Source organism: Lissotriton helveticus, chromosome 4_1 (assembly GCF_964261635.1).
Source record: "Lissotriton helveticus chromosome 4_1, aLisHel1.1, whole genome shotgun sequence".
In the NCBI taxonomy this organism is placed as follows: domain Eukaryota; kingdom Metazoa; phylum Chordata; class Amphibia; order Caudata; family Salamandridae; genus Lissotriton; species Lissotriton helveticus.
This window is the reverse complement of record NC_136063.1, coordinates 124,596,156-124,621,169: the sequence shown is the minus strand read 5'-3', so window position 1 is coordinate 124,621,169 and position 25,014 is coordinate 124,596,156. Positions and strand designations below refer to the sequence as shown.

Below are 25,014 nucleotides of genomic sequence, written 5' to 3'. Positions count from 1 at the left end.
AATAGGAGAAAGTTAGAGTAGCGGAGGTCATGTGGAGGAAGTGTTTCCAAAAGTTCATCAATAAATGCTCTCCCCGGAACAGGGGGTCTATAAAAAAGTATGCAAGGCACAGAACTAGAGCTAGTGAAATTCAGACTAAAAAAGCCGCTTCGTAGCTAGAAAGCACAAGTTTCTCCAATTTAAGCTGAAGATCTCTCCTGAAAATAGAAGCAATGCCACCCCCTTCTGGCCAGCCCTGTCCACCCTCAGAATCGCATAGCCTTCAGGTATAGCCTCCAAGATATCAGGGGCGGAAGTCTCGTTAAGCCAAGTTTCAACCAATAATAGTATAGCTGGTTCATGGTTATTAAGAAGACCGTGGAATTCTATCCTATGTTTACTGAATGATGTTTACTGAAGATTAAGTTCAGAGACACCAAGAGGCACACATCCAAGACTTGGTACATGTTATTGTCAGTGCTATTAAGGCTCTGGGCGGCTGGCTTAATAGAAGCAATGTACTGGACTCTGAAGGATTGTTCAATTTGGTAATTAGGGAGTACATCCTTTAATAACTGTCAGAACCCCCGGGCCCACGCACACAATTCAGTGAAACCATCGCCGACTTCGTCAGCCCGCACGCACTAACCTCACCAGAATACATCCTCCTAGGGGACCTGAACTTCCACCTGGAGAACAACAAAGACAACAACACCACCACCCTGCTCGCCAACCTCTCCAACCTAGGACTCAAGCAACTGGTGAACACCCCCACCCACTACGCCGGCCACACGCTGGACCCCATCTTCTCCGCTAGCAACCACGTCTCCTTCAGCCACTCCACCGGACTACACTGGACTGACCACAGCTGCATCCATTTCACCTACAAGGAGACTACATCCCACCACCACACGCTACAGATCCCCCCCCCCAGATGCTGGAGCAAAGTCACCACAGACCAGCTAACCACATCACTGAGCCAGAACCCACCAGCCGACACCACAGACACAACGACGCAGCTCACAATCTCGCACAGTGGATCACCAACTGCGCCAACGACCTTGCTCCACTGAAGAACCCCCCAGGCAGGACCAGCAACAGGAAAACTACTTGGTTCACCGACGCCCTCAAAAACTCAAAGAAAGCATAGAGGACGCTTGAAAAAACCTGGCGCCACGAACGGACGACAGAAAACATAACAGCCCTCAAGAACGCCACTCGCGAACACCACCAGCTGATCCGCACCACCAAAAGGACATCATTCAAAGAGCGACTGGACAACAACACCCACAACAGCAAGGAACTCTTCAGCATCGTAAAAGAGCTCTCTGACCCCAGCGCCAGCAACAACGACATCACAGCGTCACAAGACCTCTGCAACTCCCTCGCCTCGTTCTTCTACCTCAAGATCGCAGATATACACAACAGTTTTGACGCCCAGACTCCGCCTCCAGTCACCAAACCAATGACTCCCACCACTACCCTAAGCGACTGGACCCCCATCAGCACAGAAGACACCACCCACATCATGAACACCATCCACTCTCGCTCTCCCTCTGACCCGTGCCCCCATCACAACAAAGCCGACACCAATATCGCACCCCACCTCTGCAACGTCATAAACAACTCCTTCGCATCAGCCACCTTCCCAGAGAGCTGGAAGCATGCAGAGATCAATGCCCTTCTGGAAAAAACCCACAGCTGACCCTAAAGACCTCAAGAACTTGCGCCCCATCTCCCTTCTTCCCTTCCCAGCTAAAGTCATCGAGAAGACCGTCAATAAACAGCTGAATGCATTCCTCGAGGCAAACAACTCGCTCGACCCATCCCAATCCGGATTTCAAACCAACGACAGCACCGAGACAGCCCTCATCGCAGCCACCGACGACATCAAACCCTGATGGACAACAGGGAGACTACCGTCCTCATCCTACTAGACCTCTCAGCCACCTTTGATACCGTCTGCCACCGTACCCTAATAACCCGCCTCCACAACACTGGGATCCAAGGAAAAGCACTGGACTGGATAACCTCGTTCCTCTCCATCAGAACCCAGAGAGTCCGCCTCCGCCGTTCCGCTCCACGGCCACCAAGATCATCTACGGTGTACCCCAAGGCTCCTCACTCAGCCCAACCATCTTCAATATCTACATGAGCCCCCTCGCCGCCATCGCATGCCAACACAACCTCAACATCATCTCCTATGCCGACGACACCCAGCTGATACTCTCCCTCACCAAAGACCCATCCACCGCCAAAACCAACCCCCAGGAAGGAATGAAAGACGTCGCGGAATGGATGAAGCTCAGTCAGCTGAAACTGAACTCAGACAAGACGGGGGTCCTCATCCTCGGACAATCCCCATCAGCCTGGGATGACTCCTGTTGGCCCACAGCTCTGGGCACCTCACAGACACCCACAGACCACACACGCAACCTGGGATTCATCCTGGATGACCAAACAAGTCAACGCCATCTCATCCTCATGCTTCAACACCCTGCGCATGCTCCGAAAGATCTTCCGGTGGATCCCCACAGAAACCAGAAAGACGGTCACCCAGGCCCTCGTCACCAGCCGACTGGACTACGGGAACACCCTCTACACAGGAACCACAGCCAAACTCCAGAAACGACTTCAGCGCATACAGAACGCCTCCGCACAACTCGTCCTCAACATTCCTCGCCACAGCCACATATCTGCCCACCTGAGAAACCTGCACTGGCTCCCCGTCAGCAAGAGGATCAAGTTCAGACGTCTCACCCACGCACACAAAGTGCTCCACGACATGGGGCCCGAATACCTCAACATCCGCCTCTCGTTCTACACTCCTACCCGCCAGCTCCGCTCCGCCAACCTCGCCCTCGCAACCGTCCCATGGATCCGCAGAGCCCCCACCAGAGGAAGATCGTTCTCCTTCCTGGCTGCCAAGACTTGGAACTCTTTTCCCGGCACACCTACGACTAACCCAGGACCATCTCACCTTCAGGAAACACCTCAAGACCTGGCTATTCAAGCAGTAGCAGCCCGCCCCTCTCCCCTCAGTGCCTTGAGACCCTCGCGGGTGAGTAGCGCGCTCTATAAATGTTCTGATTGATTGATTGAACCAACTATTGCACCAGTATCTGGTGAACCCTGATCTGACTTCTCCACAAGAATTGGGAAAGAAGGCAGATAAATGGGTGTGCACCAGGGTAAAGCAGAAAACCCATGGCGGTGATGGTGACCATAAGAAGGATTCTTTCAAAACCTAAGAGAAAGGTGGGGATCAGTTTAAATAGAAGTCCTCCAAAGTTCCCCAAAAGTCTTCCCCTGAGGGTGAGACCCAAATTCCTTCTTCCCCTGGAAGGAAACCTTATTGCTATTTCTGCAAAGAGAAAGGCTACTCTCTTTGCAGAGATAGTGCTCTAATTGTCCCAAGGCCATCAAAAAGAATACTACTACTACCACTACTAGTACTACACCCCCTAGTGCCCCAGGTAGTACCCCCTAGGTGGTAGTAGTGCATCCAAAAATGTAGTTGTGTTCTCATGGGTACTGAGGTGGATACTGGTCTAGCCAGATCCCCCACACAGGCCACCTTAGTCTGTGATGGTGGCATGGGTTTTGCCACTTTTACTGTAAGTCCCAATACCTTGGACAAGTATAGACAGGAACCTCTGAGTAATGGTCAGAAAGCTGTAGCCTGTAGGGACAGAGGGGCTATTGTCAGCATGGGGACAGGAAAACTGATGTCCCCACTTCATGTAAATGTACCTGGTAACCACATGGAAGTGATAGGACATATCATCCCATGACCATAGTCAATCTCAGCTTGGGAGGGGTCACTGGCCTTAAAAGGGTTGCAGTATCCCAAAACCTGCCTGTAGATTGCCTCTTGGGCAATAATCTAGAAACTCCAGTGTGGGCTGAAGTAGAACTGAAGGCCCATCTAGAAATGTTAGGCCTCCCTGTTCAGGTTGGTGTGACTCTTTGGTACCCAGTCCAACCACAGGGAAACCCAGAAGCAGTGAAGCGTAAAAGAATGGTCCACCATTCTCTGAAAGAGAGCATAAGGGAGGTGGCAAAGTCTTTCTCCCCCCAGACTTTAGCTGAGGGTCAGCCTCCTCAAGGAACTGATCCTATCCCTTGTGTAGAAATTGTCCCAGAGGAGATGAGAACTGCCCTGTCAAAACCACTAAAAGCAGGGAAACCTTCCAATGAGGTACCCAGACTGGAGCAGGTATCATGCCCCTCTCTGACAGGACTCATTCAGCCTAGTGCAGCAGAGGCGAGTGATATCAGTGGACCCCACAGGGCTCACTGGCAAGAGGAATTCCCGCCTCCACAGTTTAGGACATAGCAGTACTAACCAGGTGGATATTACTCAGCAATAGCAGTACTAACCAGGTGGATATTACTCAAAGTAATACCTGGGACAAGGCTTCCCCAAACCTTCTCTGGCCCTACATTTTTTACAGCCAGACAGGATCAATCAAAAGCTGTAAGCAACAAGAGGTTAACCCGGAAGGATAAGCATAGGTCAGTCATAGAGAGGAAGGCCTCTGTTGTGGCCAGTGCTCTGGGGAGGTTGAGATCAACCCTATTAGGGCCTCACTTCCTTATTCAGACCCAGCCCAGGTCCCTCTCTAGCTCAAACTGCCAAAAGAGGCACAGTTACTACAAGCCTTTCTTCTCGAAAGCAACAACTATCAGTACAAAGTGCATGTTTACGCACTGCTTGCATGTATTCAAAACACATAAATGGCATTGTCTTTTACAATGTAGTCTTTTTAAATTATTTAAGGTCAGGAGTGGCCCACCTAACTAAAATCTTCATGTATCCCCATGCAGCATTGCTTTGATACAATGTTGTTTATGCTGACTCCAATAGAGAAGCACCTATCACCAGCATGGTGGGCGCGATGGCAGTCTCATAACCTCAGGTAAAACTTTAGGCATTGGGGGGAGGACATGCAAGGGTTTTGTGAAAAGTATGTTTATTCTGCAAGAGGGAGGCCTGCAAGTGAGGCAGAGCTCTTAAAGTGACATACAAATTATTTTTTTTTACAAATATCACCTTCTGCCTAACAAATCCATATTCCAGTATCACTTGTTCAAGTTGGTGCATGCTTCTCAAGTTTCATCGTGAGGCAGTACAAGGCGACAAGAGGAAAGCTGTGTCATCTAAGGACAGGAAGAGAGCTGGGGCATGGCCAGTAAGGGGTTTGGTGGGTACCAGAAGAACAGTGCAAGTAGACACAGAAAAACTGCAAAAAAAAAGAGAAGTGCGACAACTGAACAAGCACTGTGCCACAGCAAAACTTGCAGTGCCAAAAAAAGAGCATAAGAGTGTCAGGACAAAACCATCCCAGTGCCAGACAAGGGCCAAAAGTACCGCAGGAATAATACAGATTTGTCAGAAATGTTGTACCACTGTGCTTATAACTTGTACTATAAAAATACTGGACAGAAAACTGCAGTCTCAGAGTATATCTACAATAGTGCCAGAAACAACCACACCACCAAAATAATACCAGAGCAAATGCACAACCAACTACAATGCATCAGGGGCAAAAGAGAATGGCCATTGTACCACAAAATGCACTGAAAAGTGAAAACTCAAACAAGGCACTAGAAAAGCAAGAAGCAAACATGCGAGCAGCTCTGAATTTGTGTGATTGCCGGCTCTAATTCATGTTCCGCATTGTATCTGTTGCTGGCCTGCCAAGATTTTACTGTCATCTATTCTGTCCACAGCCTCAAAAATATGACGGCCTGCTTGTGCTTAATTTATTCCTAAGAAGCCCAACGCAGACCTATCAGACCCAATCAACTTTCGACCTATCACCAGCAGCATGACTCTAGCGAAACTACTGAGAAATGTGTTTATACTGAGCTCTTCAAACATTTTGAGAAATATCAACTCCTGGATACCCATCAGTCAAGATTTAGAGCAGGCCACAGCACTGAAACTGCACTAACTCACATTGTTGATGACGCCCTTGACCAACATGTCCCTTGTCTCCTGATCTCCTAGACCTGTCCTCAGCCTTCGATGCCATCAAACATGAAAACTTGATTGATCTATTACAACATAGGATGGGATTGTTGGGCCAGATACTAAATTGGTTTTCCTCCTTCCTTCACAACCGCACGCAGAGGATCAAAGTTAATTATGTGCTCGCTTCCAGTACCCCTGTCCTGATTGGAGCCCCCCAAGGTTCTACGCTCTCGCCCACTCTCTTCAGTCTATTTATGAAGCCTCTTGCGGTCATTCTGAACAGAGCCAACATTCAATACCACATGTATGCGGACGACACACAATTGTACCTGAAGATCTCATCGCAAGAGGTCATAAAAACTTTAAATGCTGCACTTGCCCAAACTCAGCAATGGTTAGCCCAGATTAATCTTGTACTAAACACTCTCAAAACAGAATTTCTTTTGATCACCCCACCTAACCACTCAGCTCCTACCCTTGACTAGATTAAACACATAACTGCTCTGAGCTGCATACCTCACATTGCAGACTCTGCAGAATCTGTAGTTATCACCTTGGATAAACACCTAAACATGCAAGCACACATCAGTACTACTACTAGGAGAGCCTATTTCAAACTCAACATACTGAAGAAAATCAAACCATTCCTCCCCCCCGAAGTTCACAGGCTGATAGTCCAATCCTTGATTATCCCTATATTGAATATGGGCTGGTGACCATCGCAGTACTTCCCAAAGCCAGCTGGGCCCCACTCAGAGCTACCTTGAATGCTTCAGACAGGCTTTTGACGTGTTCTAGGAAATTTGACCACATTTCACCCGACCCTTTGCAGCTAAACTTGTTATCTATAGAAGCTAGAATCCGACTCAAGACAGTTTGTCTGACTCATAAAGCCCCTCACCACAATTCCCCATAGGACCTAGCAAATAAACTTGAGCTATCGGACTCCACCCGGAAGTATGTCCACCCTTCTCTTGAAACATCCAAGATTGAAAAAGAAAAGGTCGTACAACTGCGCGTTCATTGGTCTTGCGCCGGGAATCTGGAACTCTTTGCCATCCGAGATCATATCAAATCCTTCCACTAATTCCTTAAAAAAATTGGTCAAAAGACTACTAATGAACGATCGTTAAAGCACTGATCATGCTTGTGTGTTTTATTAATAACCAGAATCTTGAAGTATTGTCACTGATGTACTATATGACGTTTATCTTCTTTTGTTTCCAGGCCTCAATAGCTCCTTTAACTACATCCACTATTGATTTGGCTCGTTCCTTCTCAGATGCACATCATACATCTTGGCTCTTCCTATTGTATGATGTTTTACTCAGAGTGCTCTATGGTGCCTCAGATACACCCCCCTTTTCTTTATTCTTGAATGTTTTCCCACGGGTTGCAATTTCACTCACCTTTTTTATATGCTTGTGTGTTTTATTATTAACCAATAGCTTAAAGTATTGTTAATGATATTCTATATGTTTTACCTTCTTTTTTCCAGTCCTTGATAGCTCCTTTAACTGCATAAACAATAGATTTTTTGGCTTGTTCCTCTGTTTTTGTTAATATTCCTTGATGCACATCACACTGCGTAGTTCTTTCTATTGTATGATGTTTTACTCAGAGCACTTCATGATGCCTCTGATACACCCTACTCTTTATTCTTGAATGTTTTCTGACAGGTTTTAATTTCACTTACCTTCTTTATGTTTTTATAATTGCTGATGACAACTCTGTACAGTGCTCTGATACCCCTTTGGGTCTTGTTGGCGCTCTATGAAACTTTTCAAATAAGTAAAATAAATAAACAAATACAACCTTCTTATGGCCTATCTGGTACTTGGTGGCCTTTATAGTGAGGGCCTCCATAATATTTCTGAGGTGGACCAGGTGATACTTCCAGATGGAGCTAAAGACATCAATATCATCTAGATATGCTGTTCTATAGGTTTCCAGACATGTTGAGATTTTTTTCACTAGCCTCAGAAATGTGGCAGGTGCAGTTTTCACACCAAGGGGCATGACAATACATTGATAATGCCCCTAAGGGGTTAGGAAATGCTGTATTTGGCTTGGCATACTCTTCCAAGGCCAAGGACATATTCTACAATATATTATTTATATGGGCTTGCCCCCAGTCCTCCTTAACCAGACACAATGGACCCGTAACTCGATGTCCAAACAGTAGTTCAAATGGGCTTTAGCCAACTCCTTTCTGTGGAACCGCTCTGTAGGTAAAGAGAAGGAAGGGTAGTTAGGCATCCCATTTTTGCCTGAGCTTCTTTGGGAATCTCATTATGATACCATTTAAGGTCTTGTTGAACCTTTCAACACGCCCATTGCACTGTGGATGGTAGGGGTGGTAAACATATAGTTTACTCCACACTCTTTCCACATTGCTGCAACATAACTGGACATGAATTTGGTACCTCTGTCTGTAAAGACCTCCTTAAGAAAACCAACTCTGGAAAAGTTTTTGCAGGAGGGCCTTGGTCACTACAGGAGCTGAAGTGGTTCCAAGGGGAATAACCTCTACATACCTAGTTGCTTTGTCCACCACCACTAGTCTATAACTATGTCCAGATGGATTTGGAGAGTGCAAGGGACCAATAATGTCAATCCTGCCCTCTCAAAGGGAACACCAACCACTGGGAGTGAAATTAATGGGCCCTTTAAAGTGCCACCTACCTTACCCCTGGGATGGCAAGTGACACAGAAGTAAAAAATCTCCTTGCTGTTTCCTGACAACTGGGGCCAGTGAAATTGAGGGACAATCATGTCCCAAGTCTTGTTTTTGCCCAAGTTGTCCTGCAATGAGATTGTCATAATCCAGGGAGAGAAGGTAACTAAGAGAAGGCGGAGCTGGAGGAGGGCGACTACGGTAGGTCCATAGAGTTAGGAACAAACTAAGTGGAACTCCGCTGTGCTCCACAAACCCGCCTCCACACCCAAATTAAAAAATATGTACAAATTAATGTAAAAAGAAATAAAAACACACTTACCTGTACTGCAATTTTCCTGGGCTGCCCTCCTCCTCCTTGCTGATGTCGGACATACATCTTGCAAAAAACTGCGCATGCACACTGTTCTCTGAAGATGTCTTGCGAGAAATGTGCATGCACTTGTGCACGTGCATGTGCAGTTCTTGTAAGATGTACTTCCAATGTCGGTGGGGAGGAGGAGGGCAGCCCGGGGACACACTGTACCGGCGAGTGTGTTTTCATTTATTTTTACATTAATTTGTACATATTGTTTTGGGGGGGTGGGGGCTGGGGCTGGCCAATTCGGCTCCTCTGTGGAGTGGGAGTTTTGCCCTATACTCTGCCTTCTCCGTGGAATGCAGAGTAGGCAAATCTCTGCACATTCCACTGGCGGAGTGGAATTCTCCACCCACCTTTAAAGGAAACCTCTCCACTTGGGTTAGTAGCAACCTCCTGGTAGCACCAGGCTTTGAGTCTCTACCTTCAAAGAAGAGGAGCACATCTTCCTAATAGATCCTATGGTACCCACTGACATTCCCTGGCTTCTCAGCAGCAGCTTGCTTTATGAACTGTTCAAGAGAGGGGAAGGATTGCTGCTGCAAACTCAAATCTGCCCTGGAAGGGGTCTCTGTTCCAAGAACTCTGCCTGTTCAGGCCCAAGTTTCTCTGGGACAGTTCCTTCACAGGGACTGAGATCATCTCCCTTAGGAGACTGATCCTCACTGGGAGTTTGGGGGAGAGTATACTTCCTTACCCTTCTTGCTCCTTCTATTAGGAGCAATATTGTCTATTCTTTCAAGATCCAGTGCTAGCTCAGTGCTGAGCTGTTTGGCCTGACCCCTGATGACAGCAAATCCACTGGCAGAGATGCTGATCACCTCCATATGAGTCCTGCACTCTACTTCATATCAGGCTGATGTTTCGAGAGCATTGCCCAACAGACAATCTACAGGTTGATCTGGAGAACCCACAACTGTATAGGGCCAGTTACCCCTCCCCAGCTGAAATTCACACCTGCCAGGAATAATCAGTCCTAACATTGCTAGTGTTTGTGTTACAAAAGGGATCTCTGGTTGGCTAAGGCTTGCACCAAAGCCAGGCAGAGACCACCACTTTAGTCAGGGCAAGGGAGTTACACGCCAAAGATAACCCCTGCTCAACCCCCTTGGTAGCTTAGCATGAGCAGTCAGGCTTATCCCGAAGGCATTGTGTAAAGCGTTTGCGCAACACACACACACAGTAACAACACACTAGACTCAGCACAAAAGGAACTCACACATGGTTATATACAAAAAATAGCCTTTGTTTTGTCATAAACACATTAGAACATAATCACACATTTACACTGTGCAAACTGGCACGGGCAGTATTCACAGGAGATTATATACACATGACAGGGCCAATTGGGCCACTGTCAGAATCATCACAAAGTAAAAATAGTAAATGTAGAACCACTAATAACATAGAACAAAACCAGTAATTACCGGTAAAAGCTGTACTCAGCATTATACTGCAACATAAATCATTGTATGCAAACATAATCATAAATCACATTATGCAATAACCTCAAAGGAAGCATAGACATCATTATGTCTGAATCACAATTAGGCCGAAACATTGCGCATAAATAACCTGAGCACTCACTGTAGGCATGAACATTATGCACGAACATCAGCAGCACATGCATCAGGGGCAAACATCACCTTCCCCTGGGGCCTTGCACCCTTCTGGTACATACAGGTACCCAAATGACCCTCAGGCCATCTGGCTTTCTCTAGGGTGGCCCAATGCCCCTTTGTCCAGAATGTCAGGTCTCCAAAATGCCCCAAAAGAAGTAGTGGCACTGGCATGCCTGTGCACTGGGTCCCCAACTAGGACACTTCACAATAAATGTGCGTAAATGCTGCAGCTGTCTGCGCTCTCACTTGGCAGGTGGGATTGCCAACTGACTGGCACCACTGTGCCTGGGGAGCCCCACTCTGAGGCTCTCAAACATAAACGTGCCAACAAAGTGCCCCTTTTGGTGCAGCTGCCCACAAACTGGTGGGGCAGCTGTGTAAATAAATGTGGCACTGGCACTACTGAGCCCTCTGGACCCCCACTGGGGCCCTTAAACCAAGGTACCTCACTTTGGAGCGGCCTGCTCTCCTGCAGGTCCGCTCAGAAACCCCTAGCACCGACAATGTGCCTCGAAAGGAGCTTCCCTCAATGGGCTCTGCAACAAATGCAGCCTCCCAATGGACCTCACTCACCGGCCATTCTGTTGAGGGGTGAAGTCTCCTCTGGACTCCTGCTGGCTGGTCCCGCACTAGGGTCTTCTCCTCTGCTCTGGGACTTCTTCCTGTAGGTAACGGGGAGACGGCTGCACAGGACTCTTTCCTGTCACACTACCGTTGTCATGCAGGCGGGGTAGGCTCCCACCTGGATCTCTTCTTTTGGGCTGGTGCAGCAACGCGTTGGGCTCTTCCTCCACCATGGGAGCGCCGCTGATCAGCTGAAGCCCCACACCACCCTCCCGGCGGCTCTCCTGTGGGACTGAGAGCAAAGGGGGGCGGAAATGGAGCCTGCCCTTCCCAACAGGCCCTGCCCATGATCAGGCAAGGCGCCTGCCTGGCTTCCGGCCACGTTTCTCCTCGGGAGATCACACATATAAGTCGCTTTAAAAAATACCTATTGGTTGGATTGCTTCCTACCTTTAACTTCCTAGAAGTACACAGGGTCCTTAGTTCCTGGAACTTAAGACCACTGTATCTAGAAGACTGGGCCCCTTTGAGGTCAATTGCTAAGTACATGGTGTTTAGGAGTAGTGTGGTGTTGTACCTACCTACCCTAGTGGAACATAAACTTCATAATATTGGAGAAAGGGTTGTGCTAGAACCTTAACAACCAAACTAAAAGTTCAGTAGAAGTTACTTTGTCTATAAAAAAACTATATGTGCATAATGCTAGTGATATTTTTTCAATTAATCAACACCTAGATTAGTTGGTAAAATACTTCAGGCTTGAATTCCAACTGCTGCACATCAATGTTGGAGGCTGGCTTTGTACTGAGCAGTCTTCAAGCATTGTCCAGAAGGAGTATAGAGCAGCTTGTTTTACCAGTACTTAATTTTATAGTGTCAGTTAAGTAAAATAGAACCATACAATGTAGCTATAAAAATATGTATTTATTATAAGAACTCACTAACACATTGCAATATCTCCCACCCAGAGATATAACCACAGTACACAAACTACTTTGGTAATAGAACACGTAGGTAGCACAAAAACACAGTGGTCTCTGGGGGAGACCAAACCATATACTAAAATTGTGGAATGGAACCACAAACTAAGTCGAAACTGAACCCAGAAGACATATAAGTGTCATGGACTCCAGGAACTACCAAAGGTAAGTACCTAGGAACTCCAGGGAGGCGGTATGCAGCGTATGAACATAACCGCTGACTCAATACAAATCAATCGGTAAGTCGTGGTTGCAGTTTTTAAGAAGAAGGACCCTTCCCAGAGGACCCTGTAGAAATCCTGTCAAATATGGAAGGTTGGAGAGTCACCCCACCCATGGATACTCATATAACTAGGATGCGTACACCAGGGAACCTGGGTGCATAGGTGCGAAGTGACTTCGGAATCTGCCGTAGACTACAATGGAGGACTTCAATGAAGATGCAGCTGACAAAGAAGGTAAGAGCCTGGTGGAACCCAAAGGAGGATTCAAAGTTAGAGGTACCTGCAAGCAAAGAAGACAGAGTCTACGCCACTCAGGAGTGACCCGGTGACACGGAAGAGTAATGCCCACCAATGTCAGAGCTGCGCGTGAGTTGCCTGTACCCTTGAAGTTACAGGTTTGTGGACTAGGTGGTGCTGTGGAACACCAGGAGCCATTCACAAGCTGTCCCATGTCAGATGTCAAGAGCCAGGGGGTGAGTATCCGGCAGGGGCACCAAAATGCCTCGGCAACGGCACCCAATGTAGTAGTTGAAAAAGTTCAAGTGTTGAGATCAGGAAGGTCCAAGTGACTCACCATGAGCAGGTAAGTCAGAGCGGGCTCCGACCAAGCAGGGGAGACCAATGGAGCCAAAAAAGAACTTCATGGGCCAAATCCACAGCAGTTGCAAAAGGACCTGAAGCAGCTCACCAAAGGATGATGTCCCATGGTGTCCCACGGTGCAGGCAAGGTCTTGGCAGCTTGAGGCTGGAGCTTTTTGGAGCCCCAAGATCTCTGGTGAGATCTTCCCGTTCTTTGGAACGCACACAGGAGGTTGAGCTTTCTACAAGGGGATTCACTAGGAAAATAGAGCTGGAAAAGGTGTGGAGGTCCGTGGCAGAAGCTTGCATTGGATGGCCTGTGACCCAAGAAGAGGATACATTGGAGATTGAGGAAGATGAGGATCGAACCAAAATGTATTGAAGAATATGGGACTGTCTGTGGTGAAGAGGATTAACAGCCTGCTTGGAGAGATGGTCACCCCAGGGTAGGTAGCAGTGTCTCCTTCAAAGCCTGTCACCAGAGGAGCTGGAAGCCAGGAGAGAAAGTTGGAGCTGGGTAAGCTGAAGTTGGAGAAGAGAACATTGGCTCAGGAAGTTAGCTTGAGAGAGCTGGACTTACAGGCCAAGAAGTCTGGGTTCAGCTCAGATGGTGGCAGCTTATCTTTAGTGTGCTATGAGAAAAAAGTATACATACTCAAGTGCCCGATGCCTGATTATGCGGTTGGATATGACATTAAACGGTAGCTTGATTCATATGAGCATGCTTTGTAGATGCACAAGATCCCTGAGGGGGCTTGTGGGGCTAGTCTGTGGAAACATATCCTTAATGAGGGGAGGAACGTTCTACTGGCCCTTGGGGTTGGTGACAGGGTGAGGTATCTCTCCGTCAAGAAAGCCCTAATCAGGTAGTATGGTTGGACCACAGAGAAGTACAGGAAAAGGTTTAGGGACAGTGTGGAACTATTCCCACAGACCTGGATGGATTATGCTATTTCTTTTTGCAAGGTACTACATGGTTGGGTAAACGGGAATAATGTTAAGGATATCAGGGTTGTATCAATTGATTTCAATACATGTTTAATATCTGTTTTAAAGATCTTAGCCAGCACTTGGCAAGTTCTCTGACTTCAGAGAACATGCTAAGGAGGATGCCAGCTGGGTCAACAACAGGTTCCATTGCAAGGTATCTGAAGGGATCACGACAAGGGTGGGCAGGGTCCTTACAAGCAGAAGTTGGGGGGGGGGCAAAAATAAAACAATGGAGTACTCTAAAGGGCCCAAAACTAGTTACATGGGTCAGGATTCCCATCCCCCTGCTGAGAAGGAGAAGTGGTTCCCTGACAATGAGTCTACATGGAAGGCATCCCTTTGGTGTTATGAGTGCCATTAGGATGGTACTACAAGTGGGACGGCTAGTGTCCAAAGTGGGCACAGGTCCCCACTGGTGTGCAGTACCTGGGGTTGGATTGTTTAGCGCTTGGGGAGGAGTTCGTGTGTACAGAGATGAGGTTACCCTAGTGTCCCTGGGTGATGGGGAGATAGTGCGTAGAACAAGCAGACTGACAATACTAGGAAGTACAGTCAGTGGGTCACTATCAATAGGCTGAGGGTGCTGGTACTGAGACACATGAGCCTGCTGCAAGAATGGGATTGACGCATCATCTCTATTGCAGGAACCAGGGTGGCACATTGTGCTCGGAAGTGCTGTATCGCCTCCGCAACCTCTGCTTCGGAACCAGAGCATTGCTGCCACTGCGTAGAGAAGATTGATGCTTCACCCCTCCAGCGTGAATTAACCCGGTGCATCACATTCAGAACTATTCACTTGGAACTGGAACTTTGCTGAATTTTTTATTTAGTTATACGGCTTATAAAGCGCCTGGTTGCCCTGGCTAGTGTGTCCCCGCACTGCTCCCTCCTGAACACTCTCCTGGGTTGGTGCTGGTGAGATACGAGTTTCCTCTGAACTGGCTTAGTCTTTGGGGAACAGAGTGGTTTTAAGTTCTCCCCTGAAGATGGACTCTGACGTTTCAAGACGTAGCCTCTGTGGCAGTTTGTTCCACTCCGTAGCGGTCAGGACCCTGAAAGAGTGTCCTCCCATTCCCACTCTGTTGAACCTAGGGACATGAACTTGTCCCGTCCCCTTTGACCTTAACTGTCTGGTAGGCTCATACCGACTAAGAAAACTATGTAAGTATTTAGGGCCCCTTCCCTGAGGAATACGGTGACCTACACAGAGGGCCTTGAATCTCACCCGCTCCCGAACCGGTAACCAATGCAAGGTCCTGAGTGCTTTTTTTGCTGATGCTCTTCTAGGCAGCAGCAAGATCAGGCGGGCAGCCGCATTTTGTATTCGCTGTAGTCTCTGGAGACATTTTGCACTGGCCCCCAAGTACAGGACATTCCCATAGTCCAGTCTGGGGCGTGGGCCAGGGTTTGTCTGACCGGCAGAGGCACGAGATCCAGTGTTTTCCTGAGGACCCGTAGCATTCCAAAACAAGTGCCCGCCACCTGTTTTGTCTGGTGTTCAAACGATATTTTATTGTCTATCCAGATCCCTAAGTTCTTCACTTGGTTGCTGGGAGTGGGAAGTACACCCAGCCTATCCGGCCACCAGGCCGAGGTCCAGACTGAAGGGGTTCTGCCTACAATCAGTACCTCCGTCTTGTTACCATTTAATTGGAGACAGTTGTCAGCCATCCATGTGGCAAGCTCCTGCATACATGCAGAAAAATTGGTGGCACATTGTTCCTTGGGTTGTGACAAGGTCACGATCAGTTGAGTGTCGTCAGCATACGACACTACCTCAACCCCAAATCTTTCTGTGATACCTGCCACTGGTGCCACGTATAGATTAAATAGTGTGGGGCTGAGGCTGGACCCCTGTGGTACTCCCTGTTTGAGACTTAATTCCTTAGACCAAAAAGGCCCCTGTGCTACCTGGAAGCTACGGTCAGTTAAGAATGACTCCAACCATTTCCATGCATTGCCCACCACTCCTTCCTTTTTCGGACACTGTAGCAGAGTGTGATGAGCTACAGTGTCGAATGTGGCACTAAGATCGAGCAAGATCAAAGCCGCTGTTTGACCTTCCTCCGCATATTTGCGTAAGGTTTCCGTAGAGAGTAGTAGGGCTGACTCAGTCGAGTGGAGGGCACGGAAGCCATACTGGGAAGAGTGAAGCAAGCTGTTGGCCTCCATATGGGCAGAGAGTTGTTTATTGACCGCGCTTTTTCCGTGATCTTAGCGAAATATGGGAGCAGCGAGATGGGACGTAGATTTTCTAATTCCTCCATACTAATATTGGGCTTCTTCCTCAGAGGAAGGACCACTGCTTTCTTCCAGGTTTTAGGTACATATCCTGAGTTGAAGGAGAGTTCAAGTAAATGTCTGATGTGGGGCTCAAGAGTTTCTATACTGCCATGAAGTATTTTGGGGGGTGCTGGGTCTCTGGGGGAGCCAGATTTAATGCTTCCTACAATCTGGCATAAAGCTTCTCGAGAGGGTACCACAAATGCAGTAAGGCAGTTCTTGTCTTGGATAATGGGGGTTTCAGTCTTGCCATCACCCATCCTGGCTGAATCTGGAAAGGCAGAGTAGATCTTGTCTACCTTACTAGCAAAGAACTCTGCTACCTGATTACATGATTTAACTGATCCACTCATGGGGGCTGCTGTCCTGGCGAGATCTGACAGTTCCTTATATACTAGAAACAGCTCCTTTATTAGAGTTATCCGCACCTTTAATTCTGGTCCAGTAGTAGGCTTTGCGGGCTTTCCGGATGAGAGCGTGGTATTCTCTCAGACCCCTTTTATATCCATCCCTCTCTATCTCGGAATAGCTTCCTCTCCATCTCCTCTCTAGGCGTTTGCACTCTGCTTCTTTTTCCCGCAGTTTGACGGAATGGAACCGATGCATCAATGCAGTAGGCTGGAGTAATTTGTCTCAACAGCCCACCTTGGTGGGGATCCTTGACGCATATCATGCTGTGGCAAGGATTAAGGTGCTTTTGCTCAGCTGGTCCTGGGTGGGTCCTGAGGCCAGCCTGGGATCCCTTGTGGGCAGCCTGAAAACTTTCTTGTCCTGGTCCAGTGCGACCAATTAGTTCCTTGAGGACGATTTGCTTCTTAATGTTATTTTTGCACTTAATATTTAAAAATTCATATCTTAACCTCTACTGATTGGAATGTTATCATTTTGGTCTTGTTTTATTACTAACATGATACTCATTCTAAATTGGTGTGGAGTCTTTTTGTGGAGTTTTCACTGTATTATTGTGTGTTGTGTGCACATTGCATCTTAAGTTATGCCTGACTGCTCTGTGCCAAGCTACCAGTGGTTTCTCACAGGTTAATTTAGGGTTTGCATACCTCTGCCCAACTAGAGACCCAATTTCTAACAGAGAACTAAAGTCCTCTAAGCACTTGGCTGGATCTCACTGTTTATGTTCCCCAGTTATCCTTTCCCTGTGCTTTTAATGGTAATGCTTGGACCCTAATGACAATATTTACAATACCCCGCTTCATCCCATTTCATGTGATTTTCTGTTTATTGGAATTCATAGTAAGGCCCAAAGATGCATCCCTGTTGCACATATTTTGCTCATACACAGAACTGTGCACAGAGACCCAGGACCTCAGTGAATTCTGGTGAACCAAAAAACTCACCTCAGTACCTAGAACCCCTAACCGACTACTATCAGTGTCACATTACCTCTTCATCCTATAGCAATGAACCAATTATTAGACAACCCAGAACACACAACTTAGGATACACTCAGAAATGGTGGGAATCAAGAACACTCTTTTGTTTGTTATTTTCATACCAGACCACAACATGGGTAAAAAGCGACACAATAAAGTTTAAAATGTTTATTTTAAAGACGTGCTCTAAGATGCAGTATTTTTGCTAACATAAGCAGGCATATGATAAAAATATTATGATCAGCATTGTTACAATTCCATAAAACACAAATTAAGAAATCATATTATAATGATAGTGAAAACAGGTCCTATAGCGCCTTGTATGCCACCCTCACTAGATTGGAACTATGTTTTATAATTAAGGCTCCCGGTTTTCAATTTAAACTGATTTTTACACATAAATACGACCAAACCGGGATCAGAGAATTGTTTGGCCATTCCTGCTCCAGCCAAATGGTTACCTCCTCTTCCTGATTTCGGTGTGCCTGCCCAAATTAACACCTGCAGGGCCATTAATCTTTTGATAGGCAAAAATTCCTTCCTATGATGGTCTTGTATTGACCTCTGACCTGCCCTCTATAGCCCTGTTGTTTCACTGAGTGCTCCTTAAGGAGGCAGTGACACGGTAAGTAGCTAATGCAAGAGGGTAGAAATTAGTTGATTGTAGTATAGATTGTGAGGATCGGCAGGGTGACAAAGCATTCAAAAACTCTTTCAACCCTTTCTTTTACCTGTGGCTTCAGTTATTTTAACTGTATATTCAATGTGTGTGACAATAATAAGTAATTAACCGGATAGCCACTGAGTCACTTTGTGAAACAAAAAATATACTTTTGAATGTGACCCAAATAGGGCTTATAGACTGGCAGCATAAAAACAGCTAGGAAATTAGGTCAAATTAACATTCAGATCCTTGCAGGCTATAAAACTAAACTTTCCACCATGACTTTGCATGGCATGGAAAAACACAGCAAGACAACAATAGCAGAATGTAAACATTCATGAAAGTTGCATCTTGCTAGAGACAGCCAGGGCATATCTTTTCAAAGTTAAATTGTGTTTTTTCCACCGTGACCGCAGTTAATCTGTGTGGTATTACGCACTTAAGCACAGAAAACTACTTCAACAAACGGATCTTTGTAATCTAAGTTCAGTAAAAGGTTTAATGCTACTAGGGAAGTAGAAAGTAAAATAAAGCAAATGATGCATTTCCAAAACCCAGCGTCTTCAATGCAGGGACTGTGTCTCCCTACTGGAAAATGTAGTTTGCATTAGCGTGGCTCATGTGGGTGTTCCTTATTTCAGACTTCAGAAGTGTGAGTGAAATAGATCCTGGCAGGACTAATGCAGGGCTTTTAACTTCTGAGGAGTGCAACTGTATTCCCACACCAGGAAGATGATGTATTCTCATTACTGCCCTATCCACATGGGAGATCGTGGTGAAAGGTGGTGATGGGACAATGGTATTGGCATGACTCTTTAAAGATCCTTGGTGTTCAGAAATAAGAGATTGCTGACTCAGAGGTGTGGACAGCAATGTGCACCACAGAGCATTCTGCAGAGAGGAGCCTGGAACTGGCAATTTAGGCAACGAGGCACCCAATATATCTAAATTATCATGAGAGCTGTCAGCTCTTTCATCCCCTCTTTAGCTAGGTCACTGACAGTGCACAGATGCACCCACCTAAATTCGAAATGTGTTTACTTCTAATAATCATGGCTAGTGACATAGGGCCATATGTAGGTAAATGGCATTTACCGAATCGTAAAGACCGAATTTTACCGATTCGGTATTTACAAATCGGTAAATGCCATGTAGGTAATAATTCGGTAACAATTAAAGAATCGGTAAGATTTGGTAATTACCGAATCCGTATTTACCGATTCGGTAATTGCCATTGATTCCTATGGGCCTTGAGGCCCATAGGAATCAAGGTCAATTACCGAATCGGTAAATACCGATTCGGTAAAATTACCGATTTGTCAAGGGGGACAGGGTGTCACTTTGATACCCTGTTGCACCCCTGATTCTGTCTTGTGTGCCCTTGGGGCATGTATGTGTGCCACATGGCACAGGTGTACATGCACCGATGTGCATGTATACAGGAATTCGTTATTTACCATGCAATTGTATTTCATAGTAAATAACTAATTCCTAAGGGCCTGTGGCACTGTTTCCAGTGCCACCTAAATCCCATACTACCGATTCTGTAAATTTACCAATTCGGTAAATTTACAGAATCGGTAAATTTACCGATTCGGTAAATTTACAGAATCGGTAATAATTTGGCCACCTACATCTGAAACTCAAAATACCGGTCGGTAACGGTCGAAATCGGCCGTTACCAACCGGTATTTGGCCACCTACATATGGCCCATAGTGTTTTAAATTCTGTAACACAGCAGCAGCTCACTAATGTATTGTGTTTACTTAATTTGGCGTACATATGAATATAGCTAAACCTTTAACAACTGTGTGCACTGTCTATTTAAATAAACATGGAAAAATACTAGCTTCAGAGTCTTATCTTGCTTGCGCAAAAAGAAATGCAGATATATACAGATAAAATGACAAAAAAATAGATATGGATAAATGCAGACGGAAATGTTAAAAAAATAAATACCATGAAACCGGGAGCCCTATTTATAATTATAGAAGGTCTCTTAGGCTTGAATGGGGAAGCCCATACCTCCAAGATCAGCAGAGGTGAATCACATCAGGATCTGCAAAAGCTCTCTCTCTCTGGAAACATATTTTCTCCAAGTGCCCAACTCATGCATGCAGGGCAATATTAAAGGCTCCAGAATTTCAGCTAGCTGCAGCTGCGTGCATGTTGTGTCTCGAGCATGAGCCGATCAGCCCGAACAAGACCTAACATTGTTATGATAACCTTGCAGGCTTCAGAACTCACTGTGCAGACTAAGGTCGAGATATAAGTCTAGGGATGTTGAAAACAAGCCATTCTCAATGTGAAATAATGTACGCAGCCTAACTTACAACAACAGTTACATATGGTGTCGTGTGCAACAGCAGCAAAAAGATAAAATGGCGTTTAAACCTATGCTAACATAGCAATGTGCACAAGCAGGGCCCTGCCTTCACTACATCCCAAAAGGGATTGGGCACCACTTTATAATGAATACAGTGTATGTATCTTAATTAATTTTGAAATTTGAAGATACAGTCTTTACAATTGATTATTTTCTTTTTCAGGTGTCAAAGTAGAAACGATAAAGAAACAAGGTAAGTTCAGCTCATCACATTCAATATAGCCTTAAACGTGTTACATTACAATATTCCACTGAATCGCATAGGGGGACAAGTAAAACAAACCATCTAATATATGATAGGCTTTTATATTTTGAAGTGCTGCTCCATCCCTTTTATTACCCAACACTCCAACACTCAAACTGAGTGTTTGCCCTTGTGAAAATAACAATAAATTCCTCCGTTTTCCCCTTAGTATATTTGTTTTTGCAAAAATGGTTAAAGGAACTGACATCTGTAGATCACCTTGCCGCCATTAAGATATAGTGATAATCTGTTTTAGCTTTTAATATATATGTGCAGATCTTTTCAAATGTATTCTTAGATATCTGTGTGACATCTGGGAAACTTCTAAAAACTTTCATGACCTTAATCTGTATCTGGTTAAACAGCAGAAATCCATCAAATAGGGTCATAGCTGCCCTTTGATTTAAAAGAATTGTTCCAAAATTATTTTAACTGTACATTAATCACACCACAATTTGTAAAGAAGGAATTGACACTAAGGTGATATCTTATCCCTTTTTTGGTTTTCAAGATTAACTAGATATTGTCACTTCTCGCCCAAGCACCTCCATCATTTAATGGAAGTCTGCTTCTAATGTTTCATGGCACACTGACATGTGCTGTGCATGTTCAATTGATGTTATACCATAGGCATTGTTGGCGTTCTGTGCAATGATCACTGATGCCACCAAGTGAAGGATTTCGAAAATGAGCTCAACACTCTCATTCCATTCCTCTTTTCAGTAAATCCATTCCTCTTTTCAGTAAATATTAAGGATTTCTACGACTCAAATCTCTGTACACACAATGTAGCAGTAGAAGCTTCATGCAGATGAAATTATATTATTTCCGTGAAGCTGTAGTCCTTTTTTGACACAAGAATGCTAATAGCAAATAAGGTGGTAATTCTAATAGCCATTGTATTTGGAACCAACATTAGAACGTTGAACTTTCAATCCTTGAGAACTTACTGTAAATTTTGCAGTTTCACACCTTACATTTTGTACATTGTTTTTCTGAAGCTGCATGGAAATTCAAATAGTGAAAGTCGTCCTACTGAATATGCAAACATATGCTGCCCAGTGGAGTGCTATTTCTACACTGTATATAGTAAAACGAATCCTTTCTCAGTAATGTTTACATATTTATGTATATTTGCATTACTTATAGGTAAATGCATATGTTTCACACTTTCTCTCACTCTATATATGTATGTGTGCATAGATTGTAACACGCAAGAGAGTCTTGGCAGTGTTCATCAGCACTGCAGCATTAAGTGACCTAAAGTTCTCTAAGCACTTCGAAAAATCGAACTATTTATTTTGCCAGTGCTTTTCATAGAAGTGCTAGGACCAGTTTTTACATGTCAAATATGCTTTACATTTTATTGGTATTTATAGTAAGGTTCAAAGATGTATCGCAGATGGGACTGGCAAGCACCTTAAAATTATTAGAGAGTTTGTATTTGAATCTATCTTGAAATTTGAAGGTACAGTCTTTACAGTTTGGGAATCTCCTTTTCAGATACTACAGTAGGTCCAACTCCTACCAAAGCGTTAACCCTAAAGAAACCAGGTAAGTACTGCTGATTATTTAAATGTGGTTCATTAAGAACAGAATTCCACTGACTCACATTTAGTACATTGTGATTTTACTGATGATTTTTGAGTCAAATCCTATCCACATGTATTGTGCACAGGTGTGCTTCTGGTCACTTCTGTTATCAGGTTACAAATTACCTGGTTGCCTGAGTATTCCACCAAGTTGGCTCTCTTGGCATCGGTTGGGACCCCTTGGATGCGGACACTGTTTCACACAGAGCAATATCCTAGGTCGTTAGTATGAGCCTGTAAATCAGTTTGTTGTTTCTGTAGCCAGAGCACCGCCTGTTGCAGCCATTCAAGCTCCTCACTGTGATCTGTCTCTTTGTTCCCCAAAGTGGAGACCCTCCCTCCCACTTTGTCCTGAACATGGCGCACATCAGGAAGGTTGAAGGAAAGGTCCTTCTTTAGCGCCACAGGTCTGCACATAATATATCGAATAAGGCTCCCAGGAAAGGGAGGGTCACTGAGTTGTCTGCATCATTAGACTCTGGGGGAGGGGTATGCAGTGTTCACTGTGGATGTTTTTATCCCTGATGATCCCCCAGTGGGCTTCATGAGCATGTCCTGAGGTGAGCGGTCCATCTTGGACCGGGCCATAGACATGGCCTTGTTTCTCCCTCAGAGACTGTCAAAGCTGTCCTTTGGTGGCTGAAGACCCTGTATAGGAGGAGGATGAGGAGGAAGACCCTGCATCAATAGGCCCCTTCTAATGCACACCATGGGGATTAATCTTGAGTCCCCGCTCCAAACGCCGGGCCTTTAGGTGCTTACCGACTCTTGAAGAGAAGGCCAGAGCAATCAATGTCCCAAAAGGGAGGCAGATCACGTCACACACAAAGAGGTCCCCCTCAATGACCCGAAGTCCCTGCACCAAAAAGGTATAGCTCAGGGTGTGATCCACATACGATGTACGGGAGTGACCCTTGACCCTTCCAGGTAGGTCGCTCCTCCTCCGCACAGCATCGCCTGTGCCGGTTCTCTCCTTCGCTGCCCCCGTTTCTCTCTGCCTGGTTTCCCTTCTGCTCCCCGCGCTGCCCCCTGTCTCTCTGCCTGGTTTTTCCTTATGCTCCCCTCGCCCGTTTTGCCTTCTGTTGCTTAGCTGCCCCTGCATTTCTGTGACCTTTCTGCCTTCTGTGCCACTCGTTTCCCCCCGTTTTTTGTGACATTTATGCCCTTCCTGTGACCTTTTTGCCTTCTGTGCTACTCGTTTCCCCCTGTATTCTTGTGACCTTTGTGCACTTTTCGTTACCTTTCTGCCCTCTGTGCCACTTGTTTCGCCCTCAATTGTTGTGCCCTTTTGCCTTCTGTTTCCTTAGTCGCCCCTCGCCGCCACCACAACTGCGTCCCCTGCCGCTCCGCCCCCCCCTGACTGCCCATTCACTGCCCTCACCTCCTGGCTGCTCCTCACTCCCATCCCCCCACACATGCCGGCTGCTGCGCGGTTGCGCCGCTGGCGCTCAGCAAGGCTGTCTACACCCGCCCGCGCCTGCACCGCGGCCAGTGCCAGAATCCCTGCCCCCGCACCCGCCACCACTATGACACCAACACTCTGCACGCTATCAACCCCGGATGGACCCACAACTGCTTCAAGGACGCCCGGAAATGCACACACGGTCCCTTCACCTGCCGGAACTGCAGCTACACCAGCCACAGAGCCGACAAACCACACTCCAAGAAAGACCTCAACCACCTCCGATGCATACTACTGAACACCCGCTCCGCAAGCAAAGACGCCGTCGAGCTCTGGGACCTGCTGAACACAAGCTCCCCAGACGTCGCCTTCCTGACAGAGACCGGGTTGAACAACTCCTCCGCACCCACCATCGCAATAGACATCCCAGACGGCTACAAGATCACCTGCAGAGACCGCACCAACGGAGTCAGAGGAGGAATCGCCATCGTCCACAAGAACAGCATCAGGGTCTTGACTAGGACCGACGACGCGTTCAGCACTGCCGAACACATGCATTTCCAGACACACACAGACCCCAACTCCACTCTCAGAGGCACCCTCATCCACCGACCCCCCGGACCCTGCCCCCAGTTCCGTGACTCCATCGCACGCACGCCCTGACCTCCACCGACTACATCCTCCTCGGAGACCTGAACTTTCACCTTGAGAACAACAATGACAACAACTCCACAACCCTGATCGATAACCTCGCCAACCACGGACTGAGACAACTTGTCACAACGCCCACCCAATCCACCAGCCACATACTAGACCCCGTCTTCTCCTTAAGCTCGCATGTCTCCGTCAGCCACACCACCGAGCTCCTCTGGACCGACCACCGCTGCATCCATTTCACCTTCCAGAAACCCACCGCGCCCAACAGATCCCCGGCCGCTGCTGGAGCAAAAGAACAACTACATGCAAACCTTGCTTTCAGCCCACCCACCGAACCCTCCAACACCGACGTCGCTGCCCACAACCTCAGATGCTGGATCGAGGACTGCGCCAACACCCTTGCCCCGCTGAAGAAACCCCCCCCACAGAGACACCTGCAAG

At 46.5% G+C, this 25,014-nt stretch overlaps 1 protein-coding gene across 1 annotated transcript in view; it reads left to right on the top strand.

Annotated features, from left to right (window-relative positions):
- LOC144827955 (uncharacterized) overlaps nt 1–25,014 on the top strand; it is a 456,431-nt gene that overhangs the window by 71,426 nt on the left and 359,991 nt on the right. Inside the window, exons 4-5 of the mRNA XM_078686115.1 lie at nt 20,842–20,871; nt 22,426–22,476. Of these exons, the coding sequence (XP_078542241.1) occupies nt 20,842–20,871; nt 22,426–22,476 (81 nt within the window). The remainder of the gene's footprint in view (nt 1–20,841; nt 20,872–22,425; nt 22,477–25,014) is intronic.